The sequence below is a fragment of the Equus caballus genome, chromosome 17, assembly GCF_041296265.1.
Source record: "Equus caballus isolate H_3958 breed thoroughbred chromosome 17, TB-T2T, whole genome shotgun sequence".
Lineage (NCBI taxonomy): Eukaryota > Metazoa > Chordata > Mammalia > Perissodactyla > Equidae > Equus > Equus caballus.
In genome coordinates this window covers 23,372,417-23,392,612 of record NC_091700.1, presented here as the reverse complement: position 1 = coordinate 23,392,612, position 20,196 = coordinate 23,372,417, and the positions used below count along the sequence as shown (strand labels likewise).

The following is a 20,196-nucleotide window of genomic DNA, read 5'->3' as shown; positions in this document are numbered from 1 at the left end:
AAGTGGTTGTTTCTGTCTTCTTTTTCAGGTTATCTCTTCAGAAGGCTGAAATAGTGGACTTGGTTAAGAAGCATGTAAGGGCCATCACTCTTGCCATTGGGGACGGTGCCAACGATGTTGGGATGATCCGGATGGCCCACGTGGGTGTGGGAATCAGTGGAAACGAGGGCATGCAGGCGTCCAACAACTCAGATTATGCCATCGCACGGGTCAGCGATGTGGGCATGGAGAGTATTGAAGACCTTGGGTCCATCCCCGAGGTCTACCCTACTCCTAAAACTGCTTTCCAAATGAAACTACCAGCGCATTTTGGGTTCTCTTTAGTTTTGTTGTTATGCACTTTGCAGCAGAAAAGGTGTTTCTTGACTAGCTATGGAGCTGGTTAAACTGATGCTGCCAAGAATCTGTAGCTCTGCTAATGTAATCTCTAAATCCCTAGTCAATCCAGTCTGTAATGTGTGTTTTGCTTTGTGGTGTCTCTTGATGAAGAGTTCTTAAAGACTATAATTTCCCCGTTTTCTCTCTTTTGTTTTTAAAGGAGGCACTGCGTCTTGGCAGGCATTTTTTAAAAAAATAGACTTTATATTTTAGAGCAGTTGTGGCTTCACAGCAAAATTAAGCAGGAAATATAGAAAGTTCCCATGTACACCCTGGCCACACACACACACAGCCTCCCCTACTATCAATGTCCCCAACCAGAGTGGTGCATTTGTTATAATTGATGAAGCTACAGTGACACATCATAATCTCCCAAAGTCCATAGTTCACATTAGGATTCACTCTTGGAGCTGAACATTCTATGGATTTGGACAAATGCATAAGGATATGTATCCACCGTTATAGTATCATACAGAAAAATTTCATTGCCTTAAAAAATGCTCTGTGCTCCGTCTGGTCATTCTTCCCTCCACACTAACCCTTTGCAGCCACTGATCTCTTTATTGTCTCTCTAGTTTTGTCTTTTACAGAATGTCATTTGTTTGGAATCATCCAGTATGTAGGCTTTTCAAACTAACTTCTCTCACTTAGTAATATACATTTACATTTCCTCCATGTCTTTTATGGCTTAATAGATCACTTCTTTCTAGTGCTGAATAACATTCCATTGTCTGGGTGTATCACAGTTTGTCTGTTCACCTACTGAAGGATATCTTGGTTATTTCCAAGTTCTGGCAATTATGAATAAAGCTGCTATAAATATCCATGTGCAGGTTTTTGCATGGACATAAGTTTTCAATTCCTTTGAGTCAATACCAAGAAGTGCAATTGCTGGATCATATGGTAAGAGTATATTTAGTTTTGCAAGAAACAGCCAAAGTCCCTTCCACAGCGGCTGTATCATTCATTGGAGGGCATTTAAGAAGAGTGTGTAGCCCTGCGATTTATAGCCCCTGCATGTTTATGTAATATCCTTTGCTGTTTAATAAGAATGCCCCCTCTTTCTACATTTTAGTATTTTTACTTTTGAATAATATAATATTTTGATCAATAATTTGATATTGGCTTTTAATGGATATAATATTTTCATCACATTTGAGCAATTAACAATAACACTTTTCATTCTTGCTGAATTCAGGAGCCTTATGTAATTGTTGAGCAGCTCCTAGGAATAACCTGGTACTCTGGGGAGGCCACGCCTGCTGGGGCTGTTCCTATGGTGGCTGTCTCTGAGAGGCTAGATGATTTAGTAATCTGTCCACAGGTAAGTGGACGCCTAAAACTAGAGTGGTCACAGCATGGATTCCTAGGGTTCTGTACCACAGATGAAAAGCGTATTGCCCCAATGTTTGAATCAGATCAGTTTGGAGATTCTCCTCTTTACTCCTGGATTAAGTGTCCTGGCTTTAGAGATGGGAAAACTGGGGCTCCTATGTGTTAGGTGGCCCTGCCTAAGGAAAGTGTCAGTAGTCTATGATCAAGGCACCACTCTGTAAACAAGGAAACGGACACACCAGACTCACCTATTTCCTTTCCTTAATTGCTAAATGCCATTGGGATACATGCCTCCCATGGGCTCGGCAATGATATGTGACATAAGCCTTGAACTATTACACACCATAGATGCACTGAGCGCCATGGCAGGTGTCGTGTGTCTTGGGGACCCACGGCAATCTCTGTTCGCCATTTTCTCAAGTCTGTCTAGGGAAGGCAATTCCAACCTTCTCTTTTTAAACCAAATCTTGAAGGCGTTTAGAATCCTCAGGTTGTTCTCATCAAAGTTAAAGTCTGAGAGAAACAGAGAGAGGGAGGCAGGGTTTTATGAGTCTGCGGTGGTCCCCACCGTGTTTGTCATCAGCAGCAGAACTAAACTCTCTCTGCTGCCTGTGTCTGAATTCTCGTTGACCTTTGTCCCAGCCCCTCTTATCGCAGCTGCATTTATGATTAGGCAGATGTTGTGCGATATCAGGCTTTCTTTCATTTTTTTCCTTCCACCCACCCCTAAGTTGCCACACCAAGTCAATCACTAATGTGGGAGATTGGTTTGATTCTTGCTTTGGCCCCTATTAACACGCTATTTCAGGTTAATGATAACACTGTAAGCCGCATCAATTTTTTTCCATCTTACTTTTACCAGACAGCAGCTTTGAATGGAGACAGGGAGAGGGTATTATGCCATGGTGTATGCCGTTTTGTACTTTTCCCGGGATGAGTCTTGTCCCCAGCACTGTGGTGGACATTTTCCTGTTTCTGCCCACCCCCTCCCGCCATGAAGTACGCTGCAGCAGTGGCCCAACAGCGGCTTTTTCTTTGCCACCTCTTGGTGATGCACCACTTTCACTCCCTGAGTGTATCGGTATAACGTGCTCACAACCTGCATCATTTTACTCTCTGAAAAGAGTAAATGATTCGCTTCTCCCTCCCCAAATGTCTTCATATTTTTAAATCATCCCCAGAAATAGGAAATCATTGCAAAGCTAAAAACTGAGATGTTGGAATGTTGCCTATAATGACTCAAGTTTAATATCAAGTCCTAGGTCAAAACAAACAAAAAAAACCTTCGTTCTTTAATTCACTTATTTTCAGTTTAGCTATGCATTTTATGAGTCAATGTCTTACAGGCTGTGAGAGTAAACCTAACTGCATCTCAACCGTTTGTAAAGCTTTTAAAAAATACAGCCACCTAGAAGAAACATAGGCCTTTTAAATGCATTGAGACTTGCTTCATGGCTCAAAATATGGTCTATCTTCTAAACATTTCATCTTCACTGGAGGGGAATGCACGAATTAGGTCAAGTTCATAGTGTTGTTCAAAACTTCTGCACCCTCACTGATTTTATGTCCAATTGTTCTATCAATTATGGAGAGGTACTGAAATCTCCAACCAAAACTGTGGATTCATCTATTTGCCTTTGCAGTTCTACCAGCTTTGCTCCACGTATTTTAAAGTTATGTTATTAGGTGTATAAATGTTTAGGATTGTTATATTCTCTTGATTGACCCCTTTTTCATTCTGAAATGACCTTTGTTATTCCAGGTGTTTTCTTTGATCTAAAATCTAATTTGACAGTAATATAATCACTCCAGCTTTTGTCTTTCAATGTTTCTACAATAGGTCTTTTTCCATCCTTTTACTTTTAACCTATTTGTGCCTTCATATTTAAGATGTGTTTCGTGTAGGTCACTTGTGGTCTTGCTTTGTTATCCAATCTGACAGTATCCACCATTTAACTGAGTGTTTAAAACATTTACATTTAATGTGCTTATGGGTGTGGTTTGGTTTAAACTTACCATCTTTCTATACATTTTCTATTTTTCCCATCTGTAATTTGTTTCCTTCTTTTCTCTTGTTCTGCCTTCTTTTGGGTTAATTTTCATGGTTCCATTTTATCTCCTAGTTGACTTGTTAGCTTTAACTCTTTATTTTCTTATTTTAGAACTTCCTTTAGGGTTTATAGCATACATCTTCAGGTAATTATGGTCTGCCTTCAAGCGATTTACTACTTCACATAAAGTATAAAAACTTAGGGGCTGGCCTGGTGGTGTAGTGGTTAAGTTTACACACTCCACTTTAGTGGCCTGGGGTTTGCAGGTTCAGATCCTGGACGTGGACCTACATACTGTTCACCAAGCCATGCTGTGGCAGCACCCCGCATACAAAACAGACAAAGATTGGCACAGATGTTAGCTCAGCAATAATCTTCCGCAAGCAAAAAGGGGAAGATTGGAAACAGGTGTTAGCTCAGGGCCAATCTTCCTCACCAAAAAAAACAAAAAAACAAAAAACCAAACCAAACTTAATATAATATACTTCCATTTCTCTCTTTTTGAGTTTTGGACTATTGTCATACATGTTACTTTTACATGTTATAAACCCCACACCATATTGTTCATATTTTTGTTTAAAAAATTATTATTATTATTATTATTATTTTTTAAAGATTTTATTTTTTCCTTTTTCTCCCCAAAGCCCCCCGCTACATAGTTGTGTATTCTTCGTTGTGGTTCTTCTAGTTGTGGCATGTGGGACGCTGCCTCAGCGTGGTCTGATGAGCAGTGCCATGTCCGCACCCAGGATTCGAACTAACGAAACACTGTGCTGCCTGCAGCAGAGCGCGCGAACATAACCGCTCGGCCACGGGGCCAGCCCCTAAAAAATTATTTTTAAAAGTAATTTGAATAGTAAGAGTAACACTTAAATCTTTACCCATGTATTTATTATTTTCAGTGATCTTTTATCCTTTGTGTAGATTCATATTATCTGTTATAATTTTCTTTCTGCCTGAAGAACTTCATTTAACATTTCTTGTAGTGCAAATCTGCTGGTGATGAACTCTTTCAGCTTTTGTATGTCTGAGAAAGTCTTGATTTCACCTTCACTTTTGAAATTTATTTTTGTTTGGCATAAAATTGTAGGTTTCCAGTTTATTTCTTTCAGTAATTTCCATTGTCTTCTTGTTTGCATTGTTTTGATGTGAAATTGCTGTCTTCATCATCTTTATGCCTTTAATGTGTCTTTTTTTCCTCTGGCTGCTTTTAAGAACTTTTTCTCTGTTACTAAATTTGAGCAATTTGATTGTGATGTGTCTTATGTCTTCCTGTTTCTTATCTTGAGGCTCAGTGAGCTTCTTGAATCTGTGAGTTACAGTAAGAAGATCATCAAACTATGGCCCATAGGCTAAATATAGCAAATAAGAATACGTCTATTCTTATAAAAAAAAGATTTATTGGAACACAGCCGTGCTTCTTCACTTACAAATCATCCATGGCTGCTTTAGAGCTGCAGTTGCAGAGCTGAGTGGTTGCAGAAGAGATCACGTGGCCACAAAGATTAAAATACTACCTTGTCCTTTGCAGAAAATGTCTCCTGGTTTACAGTCTATATCAAATTTGCAAAGTTTTCAGCCATTGTTTCTTCAAATATTTTTTTCTGGACTATCTTCTCGCCTTTCATTGCTTCCAGTCATACATATATTAGGTCACTTGGAGTTGTCCAAAACCTCATTGAAACTATATTTTTGTTTTATAAATTCTCCTTTCTCTCTGTTTCATTTTGGATATTTTCATTGTTTTGGCTTCAAGTTTACCTCTGCAGTGTCTTATCTGCCATTAATTTTTTCTTCTGCAATGTTGAATCTGCATCAACCCCATCTAGTAAATTTATCTCACACATTGTAGTTTTTGATTGGTAGAATTTCTATTTGGACTTTTTTTATATCTTCCGTTTCCCTACTTAACTTTTTGAGCATAAAGAGTACAGTTATAGAATTATTTCAATATCCTTGTCTGCGAATTCTAACATCTGTGTTGGTTCTGGGTTGGATCTGGTTGATTTATTTCCCTCCTCATTCGGGGTACCATTGCCTGGCTGGGAATTCTGAATGGGATACGTGATTTCAAGAATTTCACCTATGTGAGTGCTGGATATTTCTGTGTTATTCTAAGTATTCTTGAGTTTTGTTCTGGAACACAAGCAAGTTAATTGGAAACAGTTGCATCCTTTTGGATCTAGCTTTTAAGATTTATTAGGCAGGAAAGGAGAGGTGCTGAGTCCAAGGATAGTTTTTCTCCACTTCTGAGGTAGAAACTTTCTGTGTACCCTACCCAATGTTCCATGAATGTTGAGGTTTTCCAGTTTGGCGTTATCTTTGTTTTTAACCAGTTTCTTACATTTTTGCCTAAAAACTGCTTTACTCCAGTAAATTTGGGTCATGGGCCAGATATGTTTTTTCTATGCTCTTTTCTTTTCTGGAACTTTATCTGTAAGTCTTCCTGGCAAGCATGAAAATAGTTGGTATATTTAGAACTGAAAGAACAAAGACTTGTTTTTATTTTTATTCTAGCATCTCCTAACCAATATGCCCCCTTGTTTGATTGGCCCCAGATATTTTATATTATTGAGATTTCCTTTGAGAAAATTGTATATGATCTATTAACAATTATTATTTTTTATTTGTTTTTGGTTTGTTTTTTCAATTATTTTATTGAGATCATATTGGTTTATAACATTGTGTAATTTCAGCTGTACATTATTATGTATCAGTTTCTGTATAGACTGTATCTTGCTCACCCCTAATAGTCTAGTTTTTATCCACCACCATTATGTATGTGCCCTTTTACTCCTTTTTCCCTCCCCCCATATTAAAAATTATTTTGATCACAGTCAGGGTGGGGATATAAAGATGCAGAGTGTATCACATAAAATGTTATGAAGTTATATTTAAAGTATAATTTAAAGATGGAAAATATTTTTATTATTTCTTTTAAAAATTACTTCTGGTTCTCTTGCACTGGATAATTTAAACCTTTATATTTTTTATAACAAGTATACTATATTTGAGTTCTACAAATTTATATTTAATAAGTGTTTTTCAAATAATATTATCATATAATTTCACAGTCATTTCTTTTGAAAGTAGAGTAAAGAGATGGAATTTTTCAATCTCCAGGAAAACATTTTAGCTTTGTAACTGTGTTTCACACAGCAAAGGTACTTCATAAAGTCATATGTTATTCGATTTAGACCAAGGTATTATCCTGACTTTCTTGCTTTATTTTCTTTTAGGTGTTTTGGATTCGCTGTCTAAGTGCTTTGGTCCATTCCTTCATCCTCTTCTGGTTGCCCACAAAAATGGTGGAGCATGGTAATGGCTTACCTGTTTCAAATATTTAGCAAACAGCATGTTATTCTCACTGGGGTCAGTGTTTCTAGGTGTGCCTATCTGTGTGTGTCTGTGTGTGTGTGTCTACAGAAAGAACTGAGGGACACAAAAATAAAATTTAAAAAAATATATTCACCTAAATCTAATAGAACCTGGTTAACAGATTGTAGTTTGAACATTTAATAGCTGACCTTTAAAACCCTTTTTTCTTTGCCTCTGACATGTGTAAATTGAGAATTAGTGCTTTTATTGTTAATTTTTACTAAATATTTGAGTAAGGAGGTCTGATAGAAAGCACAACAGTTCTAATGAATCATAGATGCCTCCTGTTAGTGAGTTTGAAATTTATGTATACTTTGTTTCTTGTTTTCACTTCCCAAACTTCAAGCCTCAATTTAGACTATAACACAAGCCTAACAAGATTATACGGAAATTTAACCTTATATTTTATCTTTAGTCTCCTTTTCCTGACATCCAATTTTCCAAATAACATTATCTGTGAAGTTTTTCTCCAAACTGGCTTGAATCTAATACATTGTAAAGTATGTTATTGGTGTGTAATGGGCTCACAGGCACAAATTAAGAAATGAAATATAATTCTTTTCTTGTATTCCGATTTAATTTTTATTGGGTGTTACTAGCAACATGTTCTTTTTCTTGGACATATTTTTTTAAAAGCTGAGTTTGAGTCGTGTGTGTTTATGTTTATTTGTATTTAAAGAAAGAATCTATCATAATATTGCTCAGGGCCTTCCTTGTAAAAAAAAAATTAGCGAAACTTTCAAATGATTCCAACAAACATAACAAAGTCACAAGTTTTCACCGAGTTGGTTCCACTTCCAGGAGCTCCTTGGACCTGCTCCCCACCCAAAAAAGCAAAGCTGGTCAAAACTATAAAAATACAACTTTGTAGGGGCTGGCCCCGTGGCCGAGTGGTTAAGTTCGCGTGCTCCGCTGCAGGCGGCCCAGTGTTTCGTTGGTTCGAATCCTGGGCGTGGACATGGCACTGCTCATCAAACCACGCTGAGGCAGTGTCTCACATACCACAACTAGAAGGACCCACAACGAAGAATATACAACTATGTACCGGGGGGCTTTGGGGGAAAAAAAGGAAAAAATAAAATCTTTAAAAAAAAAAATACAACTTTGTAAATTCTCTGGAAATTGTCCTAAAGACAAATGAAGCAACATTTACTCAAGCAAATCGACTGAAACTCAGTAAGAACATCAAGAATCCATGGCGTTTGAGCCATGACCCACTCCCTCCCTCCCCCATCACAGCCTAGCTTGATGGAAGCTCCACTCCAGGCGGATATAGTCAAGAATGTGGGACTACCACTCTTCTCAGTTCGCAGTCAAGGTTACCACATCTCACAGGAGGGGCAGGCCGCCAGCATTACTCATCCCCTCCAACTCTGAGTTGAAGAGGCAAAATTCCGATGAGTGTGGCCGAGAGGCTAGAGCTCTCTTTCTCTGATGAACTTATATCCATAGGATGGAGTCTATACCCCAATCTCTATGCCCAGGCATGACAGGACAAGAATACCATGCTTTTATAAAATTAGTATTTTACAGAAGTTACGTTGTTAAATGTCAAGCATTTAATAAGATAATTCTTGTAAAGACATTCATTTTTAAAATAATAAACAATTATTGATTTTTGTTCTTACTGGGTGGGAAGAAGGCTAATTTAAATAAAATGCTCTTTGCAAACTTGGTTAGAAGTTTATGGGAATGTGTGAATATATGTAATGTGATATATGAATATATGTAAATCGGGGACTATAACTTGAAATATATGATTATTGTTTCTTATCAAATAATCTTAAATTAGAAATTCAATAAGAGTAAGTTCAGCCCAAAAGTTTTATTGTATATCACTTATTGTTTATCATTATGACATCACTAAGATATTATACACACTTTCTTTGTGATTTTATTTTGCATTTATCTGATAACTAATCACAAAGAGCCTCTCTTCATGTGATTGTTTGCCATTTGTCTACTTTCTATGGGGAAGTTTATTTTCAAACACTTTGTCCATTTTTTAATTGAATTCTTGTCTTCTTATGGAGTTGCAAGAATTCTTTCTGGATAAAAGTCCTTTGTCCTGTACGAAGTGTGATTTTTTTTCTCAAAATCTGTGGCTGACTGTAATTTTCTTAATTTTATTAAAATCAGAAGTTTTAAATTTTAAGTCCAACGTATCAATAATTTTTATGGTCTGTGCTTTTGTTTTTATCCTAAGAAATATTTGCCTACCCCAAATTTACAAAGACTTAATGCTGTTTATTTTAGAAGTTTTCTGATCAGATTGTTTGTTTTTTTTATGTTGAGTTGTATGAGTTCTTCATAATTTTGGAAATTAACCCCTTGTTGGATATGATTTGCAAATATTTTCTCCCAATTGATGGGCCGTCTTTTTGTTCTGTTCATGGTTTATTTTGCCTTGCAGAAACTTTTTAGTCTGATGTAGTCTAATTTGTTTATTTTATCTATCGTTTCCCTTGCCCAGACAGACATAGTACTTGAAAATATGCTTCTAAGACTGATGTTGAAGAGTGTACTGCCTGTTGTTTTCTTCTAGAAGTTTAATGGTTTCAGGTCTTACATTCAAGTCTTTAATCCATTTTGAGTTGATTTTTGTGTATGGTGTAAGATAATGGTCTACTTTCATGCTTTTGCATGTGGCTGCAGTGTTTTCCCAACACCATTTATTGAAGAGACTTTCCTTTCTCCATTGTATGTTCTTAGCTCCCTTGTCGAAAATTAGACGTCCATGGATGTGTGGGTTTACTTCCAGGCTCTCGATTCTGTTCCCCTGATCTGTGTGTGTGTTTTTGTGCCAGTACCATGCTGATTTGGTTACCATAATTTAGTAGTATATTTGAAATCAGGGAGTGTGATACCTCCAGCTTTCTTCTTTTTTCTCAGAGTTCTTTTGGCCATTCGGGGTCTTTTGTTGTTCCATATAAATTTTAGGATTCTTTGTTCTATTTCTATGAAAAATGTTGTTGAAACTTCAATGGATTACATTGAATCTGTAAATTGCTTTAGGAAGTATGGACATTTTAACTATGTTAATTCTTCCAATCCAAGAGCACGGAATATCTTTCTATTTCTTTGAGTCTTCTTCAATCCCTTTCAACAATGTTTCATAGTTTTCAGTGTATAGATCTCTTTGGTTAAGTTAATTCCTAGCAATATTTTTTGTTGCAAACATAAATGGGATTGTATTCTTAATTTCTTTTTCTGCTACTTCGTTGTTAGTGTATAAAAATGCAATTGATTTTTGTATGTTGATTTTGTATCCTGCAACTTTACCATATTCATTTATTATTTCTAAAAGTTTTTCAGTGGATTCTTTAGGGTTTTCTATATATAAAATCATGTCATCTGCAAATAGTGACAGTTTCACTTCTTGCTTTCCAGTTTGGGTCCCTTATCTTTCTTTTTCTTGCCTGATTGCTCTGGCTATGACTTCCAATACTATGTTACATAAGAGTGCTGCAAGTGGGCATCCTTGTCTGGTGCCTGTTCTTAGAGGGATAAATTTCAGTTTTTCCCCATTAAGAATGATATAAGCTGTGGGTTTGTCATATATGGCCTTTATTATATTGAGGTACTTTCCTTCTATACCCATTTTATTCAGAGTTTTTATCATAAATGGATACTATATCTTGTCAAATGCTTTCTCTGCATGTATTGAGATGATCATGTGATTTTTATTCTTCATTTTGTTAATGTGGTTCATCACATTGCTTGATTTACAGATGTTGAACCATCCCTGCATCCCTAGAATGAATCCCACTTGATCATGGTGTGGGATATTTTTAATGTATTGTTGTATTTGATTTGCTAATATTTTCTTGAGGATTTTTGCATCAATGTTCATCAGTGATATAGGCCTGTAATTTTCTTTTTTTGCGTTGTCCTTGTCTGGTTTTGGAATCAGGGTAATGTTGGCTTCGTAGAATGAGTTAAAAAGCTCCCCCTGCTCTTCAATTTTTTGGAATAGTTTGAGAAGGATAAGTATTAGGTCTTTGTATGTTTGGTAGAATTCACCAGGGAAGCCATCTGGTCCTGGACTTTTATTTTTGGGGAGATTTTTGATTATTGTTTCAATCCCCTTACTGCTGATTGGTCTATTCAAATTCTCTATTTTTTCTTGTTCAGTTTTGGAAGGTCGTATGATTCTAAGAATTTATCCATTTCTTCTAGATTATCCCATTTCTTGGTGTATAGCTTTTTGTAGTATTCTCTTATGATCTTTTGTATTTTTGAGGTGTCCATTGTAATTTCTCCTCCTTCACTTCTGATTTTATTTATTTGAGGCTTCTCCCATTTTTTCTTGGTGGGTCTAGCTAAAGGTCTGTCAATTATTTTGTTTTCAAAGAACCAGCTCTTGGTTTCATTGATTTTTTCTTTTTTCCTTTTTTAGTCTCTATTTCATTTATTTCTGCTCTGAGTTTTATTATTTCCTTCCTTCTACTAATTTTGAGCTGTGTTTGTTCTTCTTTTTCCAGTTCCTTTAGGTGCACTGTTAGATTGTTTATTTGGGATTTTTCTTGTTTGATGAGGTAGGCCTGAATTGCTACAAATTTCCCTCTTAGAACTGCTTTTGCTGTATCCCATAGATTTTGGCGTGTTGTATTTTCATTTCTATTTATCTCCAGGCAATTTTTGCTTTCTCCTTTGATTTCTTCATTGATTGAATCATTGTTCAGTAGACTTTTGTTTAATCTCCACATATTTGTGGCTTTTCTGATTTTCTTCCTGTAGTTGACTTCTACTTTCATACCGTTGTGGTCAGAAAAGATGCTTGGTATTATTTCAGTCTTCTTAAATTTATTGAGACTTGTTTTGTGTCCTACTATGTGACCAATCCTGGAGAATGTTCCATGTGCATTTCAGAAGGAAGCATGTTCTGCAGTTTTTGGATGGAATGTTCTATATATCCCTACTAAGTCCATCTCTTCTAATGTGTTGTTTAAGGCCAGTGATTCCTTATTGATCTTCTGTTTGGATGATCTATCAATTAGTGTAAGTGGAGTGCTAAAGTCCCCTATGGTTATTGTGTTACTGTCTGTTTCTCCTTTTATGTCTGTTAGAAATTGTATATTTAGGTGCTCCTATGTTGGGTGCATAGATGTTTGCAAGTATTATATCCTCTTGTTGGATTGTTCCTTTTATCTTTATGTAGTGCCCTTCTTTCTCTCTTGTTAGACTTTTTGCTTTAAAGTCTATTTTGTCTGGTGTAAGTCTTGCTACCCTAGCTTTCTTTTCCTTGCCATTTGCATGGAGTATCTTTTTCCATTCCTTCACTTTCAGTTCATGAGTGTCTTTAAGTCTGAAGTCTGCCTCTGGTATGCAGCATATATATGGGTCTTGTTTTTTCACCCAATCAGCCACCCTATGCCTTTTGATTGGAGCATTTAGTCTATTGACATTTAAAGTAGCTATTGATAAGTATGTACTTATTGCCATTTTGTTACTTTTTTTCTGGGTGTTTCGGTAGCTCTTCTCTGTTCTTTTCTTCTTCTCTTGCTCTCTTCCCTTGTGGTTTGATGGCTTTCTTTAGTATTATGTTCGGCTTCCTTTCTCTGACTTATTTGTGTATTTATTATAGATTTCTTGTTTTTGATTACCATTAGGTTCATGTATAATAATCTATGTATATAGCAATCTATATTAAGTTGATGGTCTCTTTAGTTTGGCTCTTTCTAAAAGCTCTACTCTTTTCTCCCTTCCTCACACATTTTGTTTTTGATATTATATCTAACCTCTTATTTTGTGTGTATGTATCCATTACTTTCTTATCATTGAAATAGGTAATTTTAGTACTTTTGTCTTTTGACCTCCATATTACCTTCATAGGTAGTTGATTTGCTACCTTTATTGTATTTTTGCCTTTAGCAGTGACTTTATTGCCTTTTTTTTTTTTGATAATTTTATTATTCCTATTTGTGGTCTTCTCTTTCCCACTTAAATAAGTCCCTTCAGCATTTCCTGTAAAACTGGTTTCTTGGTGATAAACTCCTTTAATTGTTGCTTGTCAGTGAAACTCTTTGTCTCTCCTTCCCTTCTGAATGATAACCTTGCTGGGCAGAGTATTCCTGGCTGTAGGATTTTTCCTTTCAGCACTTTAAATATATCATGCCACTGCCTTCTAGCCTGTAAGTTTTCAGCTGAGAAGTCAGCTGCTAGCCTTGTAGGGTTTCCTTTGTATGTCCCTTGTTGTCTTTCTCTTGCAGCTTTTAGGATTCTCTCTTTATCTTTAGCTCTTGACATTTTAATTATAATGTGTCTTGGTGTGGGCCTCTTTGGGTTTATCTTGTTTGATGTTCCCTGTACTTCCTGTACCTGGATGTCTGTTTCCTTCCTTAGGTTAGGAACACTTTCAGCTACTATTTCTTCAAATAGATTCTCTGCCCCTTTGTCTCTCTCTTCTCCTTCTGGGACACCTATAATATGACTGTTAGTGTGCTTGATGTTGTCCCAGATTTCCCTTAGACTGTTCTTATTCTTTTTAATTCTTTTTCCTTTTTTCTGTTCATCTTGGGTGATTTCCCCTAATCTCTCATCCAGCTCGCCTATCCATTCTTCTGTATCATCTACCCTGCTATGGAATCCCTCTACTGAATTTTTCATTTCCAGTATTGTATTCTTCATTTCTGATTGGTTCCTTTTTATATTTTCCAAATCTTTGTTGATGTTTTCACTGTGTTCATCCATTCTTCTCCCAAGATCAATGAGCATCCTCATGACTTTTTGTTTGAACTCTTTGTCAGGTAGATTGTTTATTTCTGTTTCATTTAGTTCTTTTTCTGGGGTTTTGTCCTCTCCCCTTGCTTGAAACATATTCCTTTCCCTCTTCATTTTGTCTCTTTCTCTGTGCTTACATCAATGTTGGGCTCATAGAATGAGTTAGAAAGCATTCCATCTTCTTCAATTTTTTGGAATAGTTTGAGAAAGATAGGTATTAAATCTTCTTTGAATGTTTGGTAGAATTCTCCAAAGAAGCCACTTGGTCCTAGAATTTTGTTTTCTATTTTTATGTTTTATGTTTAGTTTTCTGATCTGTTTTGAGTTCATTTTTGTTTGTGGTGTCATGTGCTAGTTCAGGTTTACTTTTTGCATACAGATGTCTAACTGTTCCAATGCTTTTTGTTGAAAAGATTTTCCTTTTACCATGGAATTACCTTGGCATTATAAAAAAATACATTGAAGGTATATGTATGAATCTATATCTGGAATTTATATTCTGTTTCCTTGATCTGTATGTCTATTCTTAGACCATATTGTCTCTGTTACTGTACTACATATTTAAATATTTAACCATGTAGTGTATCTTCTCTGGAAAAGTTTTGACTAGTCTAGGTCTTTGAATTTTAATATAAATTTTTAAATCAGCTATTTGAATTCTAATAAAAACTCTGGGATTTGGATTGGCATGGTGTTTATCTGTAGATTAATTTTGGGAGAACTGGGGAATTGATATTTTAAGATTATTGAGTCTTCCAGACCGTGAATATAGTGTATCTCTCCAATTATTTAAGTTTTCTTAATTTTTCTCGGAAATGTTTTGTAGTTTTTGATGTACAGTCTTTGCACATCTTTTGTTAAATTTATCCCTCAATATTCAAGTTTTGGATGCCACCGTAAATGGTACTTTTAAATTTTATTTTTCACGTTTTCAGTGTTACCATATAGAAATACAATTTATTTTTTATAATTACCTTATATTCTGTGACTTGCTAAATTCACTGTTCTTGTTGCTATTTTTTGCTTTATTAGGATTTTATCTATATACAACTATATTGCCTGGGAATAAAGAGAAGTTTATTTCTTCCTTTATTTTTATTTCTTTTTCCTGCATTAATGCACAGGCTTGGACCCCCAGTACAATGTTAAGGAGAAGTGGTGAGTGTGGACATATTTGGGGTTCCCCTAATCTTAGGAGGAAAGAATTCATCTTTTTACCCCTAATTATGATGTTACTTTTTCATAGATGTCTTTTAACATGTTGAGGAAGTTTCCTTTTATTTCTAGTTTGCTGAAGATATTTATCATGAAAAGATTTTGGGTTTGATCAAATGATTTTTTTGAAATGCATATATTAAGGTGGTCATATTTTTCTCCTTTATTCTGCTAATATGATTAATTGTATTCGTTGCTATTTAAATATTAAACCAATATTGCACTTTCAGAATAAACCCCTGTTGGTCATGATTTATTGTCCTTTTTATATATTGGTGGATTTCATTTGTTCATATTTGTTAAGAATTTTTACATGGATATACAAAAAGGATATGTTCATGATAGATATTTGCCTACTTTGACCTAAAATATTCTTGGTCTGGATTTTTGAATCAGGATAGTACTTGCTTCTTGCATTGATTTGAGAAGTGTTTTCTTCTTCTCTGTTTTCTGAAAAAGTTTGCATAGGATTAGTATTATTTCTTCCATAAATATTTGATAGAATTCACTGATGAAGCCATCTGGCCTTGAGTCTTCATGGGAAAAATTTTAATTATGAATCTAATTTCTTTACTGAATATAGGAATATTTAGATTTTTATTTTTTTATGTTTTTATTTTTTTTTCAAGTTTTATTTTTATTTTTTTTTCTTTCTGCTTTTTCTCCCCAAATCCCCCCAGTACATAGTTGTATATTTTTTCAGTTGTGGGTCTTTCTAGTTGTGGCATGTGGGATGCTGCCTCAACGTGACCTGATGACCGGTGCCACGTTTGCAACCGGGATCCAAACCAATGAAACCCCGGCTGCTGAAGCAGTGCTCCCAGACATAACCACTCAGCCATGAGGCTGGCCCCAAGATTTTTATTTTTTGTTGAATCCTTTTCGTTAATTTGTATCTTACAAGGAATTTTTTATTTTCATCCAAGTTCTCCCATTTCTTGGCATAAGTCTGTTTGTACTATTCCTTTATTATCAGTGATATTCATGCTGGTATCTACTGTATATCCTCTCTTTAATTCCCAAGCTTGGTAATTTTGAATTCTCTTTTTTTGTCTTAATCGGTGTAGCTGGAGGTTATCAACTTCATCAGTAGTTTCAAATGACCAACTTTGGTTTCATTGATTTTATATACTGTTTGCCTTTTTTCTGTTTTATTAATTTCTACTCTTATAATTTCCTTCTCTTCTATTTAATTGACATTTAATTTGTTCTTCTTTTCCAGCTAGTTGAAGCTGGAACATTAGGTCATTGATTTGTTCAAGAAAAAGAAAAGCTTTTTGCTTTTCTAACATAAGCTTTGAAAGCTAATTTAAATTCTTCCAAATTTAAAGCAAATGAATAGTGTTTCAAATTTCGTCAAAAAAGACTTTATTTTGCCTTCAATTTTGAGAAAATATTTTTGCTGGATATAGAATTCTAGATCTATAGTTCATTTTCTTCAACACTTGAAAAACGTCAGTCTGTTCCCTTCTGGTTTGCATTAGTTTGTTGAGAAGTCTGTGATATTTCTTGTATTTGTTCGTTCCTCTTTATGTAATGTTTTCTATCTCTGTGTGATTTTATGATTTTTCTCTTTATCACTGGTTTTCAGCAATTTGGTTTGGATATGCCTTGGTGTGGTTTTATTTGCATTTATCCTTCTTGAGATTGCTCAAAGTTTTTGAGTCTGCTGGTTTACAGTTTTCATCAAATTTGGAAAAATTTGCTCATCATTTCTTTCTTTCTTTCTTTCTCTTTCTTTCTCCCTTCCTTCTGTCCTTCCTTCCTTTCTTTCTTATCTCACTGTGTTTCCTCTTCTTCTGGGACTCCAAATACACATCTGTTAGAACCTTTGATATTTTCCCACATCTATATTCATTTATACTATCTTCATTCTCTCTTCAGTCCATTTTTAGTTTCTTTTGCCATGTCTTTGAGATTATTGACCTTCTACTCAGTAGTGGCCCTCTGCTGTTAATCACAATTCAGTAACATTTTCCATCTCCAGAAATTCTATTTAGGTCTTCTTTACATCTTTTGTTTCTCTTCTCATTATGTTCATGTTTTTGTTTAAATCCCTGGTATAATTGTAATATTTATAATAGCTATCTTAAAGACGTTCCTACTAATTCCAACATCTCTATTATTTCTTGGTTGGCTTCTGTTGCCAATTTTCTCCTTGTTATAGGTCAAATTTTTTGCTTTGTCACATTTCGCACATTTTATAATGGCTGCTGGACATTGCAAATTTTATGCAGCTGAGTGTTTTTCTTGTGTACATTTAAATGCTTGGACTTTGTTTTGGTAAGTAGTTAAATTCTCTATGATCCTTTTAAGATTTGTTTTTCTTTTTATTTTTGAGTCTAGGGTATCTTTTACTGTAAGATTAATTTAGTTTCTGTACTAAGGTTATCTCTTCTTGGGTCTCTACTAAATGCTTCATATAGTGAATGATGTCCCTTCACTTTGGCTCATGGAAATTTGAGCAATTCCTAGCTCCGTATTAGATCTGGCAATTTTTGGCTTGCGATTCTGTGGTGATTTGGTTTTCCATGGTTATTGCCCATTGCAGGACTTGTGAAATTTCTCAGTCCACATATGCGAATTGGCATGCGGGCAAAGACTTATGAGGACCCCATGTGAATTTCTGGAGCTCATTCTCTGCTTAGTTCTCATTTCCAGTGTTCAGTTCTGCAATTTCCAGCCACCTTGGCTTCTCTAAAGCCCAATCTCTGTCTCATCAACTCAGCAAAAGTGTTGCTCTGTCTTTGGGCTCTTGCTGCACAGTAGTCTAGACATTGCCTCCAGGTGTGAAGCAAGGGCAATGGTAAAGCTCACCTAATTTTTTACCCTTCTCTCAGGAATCACAGTCCTGTGCTGCTTTTTACCCAATGTCTAAAGGAAATTGTTTTGTCCAATCTTCTTATTGATTATAGCAGGAGGGAAAGTCCTGTTACTTCATCAAGTGTCCTGGTCTTGCTAGTTTCTTTGTCAGCTGATCTTTCATGTCCTGAGAAAGGTGAGGGAAGGTCTTCTACTACTAACATATTTGTTTCCCTTTTAATTTTTTGTAATTTATGATTGAGAAGTCTTTCTTATTTGTTGCACCAATGCTCCTATTTCATAATCATTGCAACTTCTACCACTGGCTTTATAAATTAACTTTCTTTGTCTTGTTTAAATCTTTTTCTCTTCAAGTTCTTCTTAACTAATGTTCATACTGCATCTTGTCCTTTTAATTTGTATTTTCCTCGCCTGTCCTTTATTTTTCAAATTTTATGAATTTTTTTTTAGGAGTGTTGCTTGTGTACAACATAGAAATTGGGTTTTGTTTTAAGATACAATCTGAAACTCATTTTTTAAAAAGAGGTTTTGTTTGCACTATCTCTTTTGACTTTGCATTTCCTGTTTTAATATATTTTTCTAATCTTTAATTAGGTGGTAGGCTTTCTTTGTTTTTTGTTTGTGTGTGTTGTCTTCCGATATTCAGGAAGGTTTTAATTTTTGTTCTTATGGTTATTTTTATTATAAGTTTATGTAAACAGTGCTGTGTTTATTTAGACGACTCCATTTGTTTCCAAGTATGGTAAAATTCTCATGTTTCCCTTTCTTCTGTCTCTCTTCCCTTTCATCCAGCATCCCATTATCTTGCACATGACATACCTTTATACTGTTAAATAAACTTAGAATTCCATTGCTTGATTTGTTAGCTTTGAATTTTCTTTGACTCCCGGTTATTATAGATGAGAAAACCTGCAAACTTACTCTATGTCTCATCTACTCCACCTGTACCCTCATGTATTATATAAATTGCATCATTTCCACCTTCTCTGGGTATAGAATTACAATCAGATTGATCTTTCTAACACCACACTTGTTTTTGGTTTTTTAGTCTTAATTCTGTAGTTAAATATAACAAATGTTCCCAACAAGTCTTTTTGCTCTGGCTTCTCCAGTCATTTCTTTGCTGGCTGGTTATAATAAGGTCTTGTTGCAGGATTCCCTGGTTGAGTATTCTTCATCTAAGTTTTGCTGCTCTTCTGTTCATTTGCTTTTAAACCATTTGAAAACATTTTATACAATAGGCAAATTTATATTATAGTGAATAATAACCATATAAATCATGAAATAGAATATTTTGCCTTTTTTTAGTCTCTTTTTATAGATGCTGTGCCTGCTTCCTTTATATTATTGTTCAAGGAATTAGATTTTTCTTTTCCAGCCACTTAAAGAAGCTTCTTTTAAGGAGAGTATTTTTGCTGATATGTTCTGAGATCTGCAGCCCTTGGCCAGACTGATATTTCCTTTACCCCAGATCTTCTACTATCACTTACCAAGCAAAGCTTCTGTGCTCCCCTTAGCTGTCTGGAAGCCTTCATTAGCTTTCCGAGTCTGTGGATTTTTTGTCTCCTACTTTCCCTGATAGATTCTGTGGATGTTTTCTCTGTTTACATAGTTGGTTTTGTATAATATCCAGAAGGAAAGGAATTTGTGTTTCATACCACCAGTGCATACTGGAAGTTTCCCCTCTGTCCCGACGTGGCTCGTAATTTCTCTCCCTCTTTCGTGAACATATGTCTGGATAACATAACCTATAACCGATATGGCCTTTCTATGCAGTAATTTTCTCCCCTTTTCTAGTCCAGTACAATATTGTTATCATTTATAACTATTACCCCACTCCCCGTGAAATTCACCAAGGTAGGTCTATACACAATCCAGACCTATAATTGTCTCTCTTCTAGCTGGTCTAAACTGACCCACATATTTATCTACAGTTTCCTTCAATCAGATGCCCTAATATCCCATTGCATCTAGTTTCAAGAAAGGATGTAAGCCTTGCATGTTCAATGGGTTTAAAATCAGGAGAAAACAGAACAAGTGAGCTTCAAATACATGGGTATGCTACCTGAACTGGTGTTAGGGTCAGGGATTTGCACTCCAAAATTTTCACATCAAGCAGGACCAGAACCACCAATGTTCATCCGAGAATTTTAAAAAGTGAGAAGAAGCCCTGAAGAAATCATCAAAATTAGGATGAAATTTGTAAGTTTACATCAGACTTAACAATAGTTAAAGAGAATATGAAATTCTATTGTAATTTCAAATTATTTGTTAGATTTATTGTTTTAAAAAT

General features: G+C 35.4%; 1 protein-coding gene across 1 annotated transcript in view; it reads left to right on the top strand.

The window, feature by feature from the left end:
• Positions 1-20,196, top strand: part of LOC100059750 (phospholipid-transporting ATPase IB) — a 141,876-nt gene that overhangs the window by 88,576 nt on the left and 33,104 nt on the right. The window contains exons 17-19 of the mRNA XM_070240554.1: positions 29-260; positions 1,577-1,702; positions 7,004-7,082. Of these exons, the coding sequence (XP_070096655.1) occupies positions 29-260; positions 1,577-1,702; positions 7,004-7,082 (437 nt within the window). The remainder of the gene's footprint in view (positions 1-28; positions 261-1,576; positions 1,703-7,003; positions 7,083-20,196) is intronic.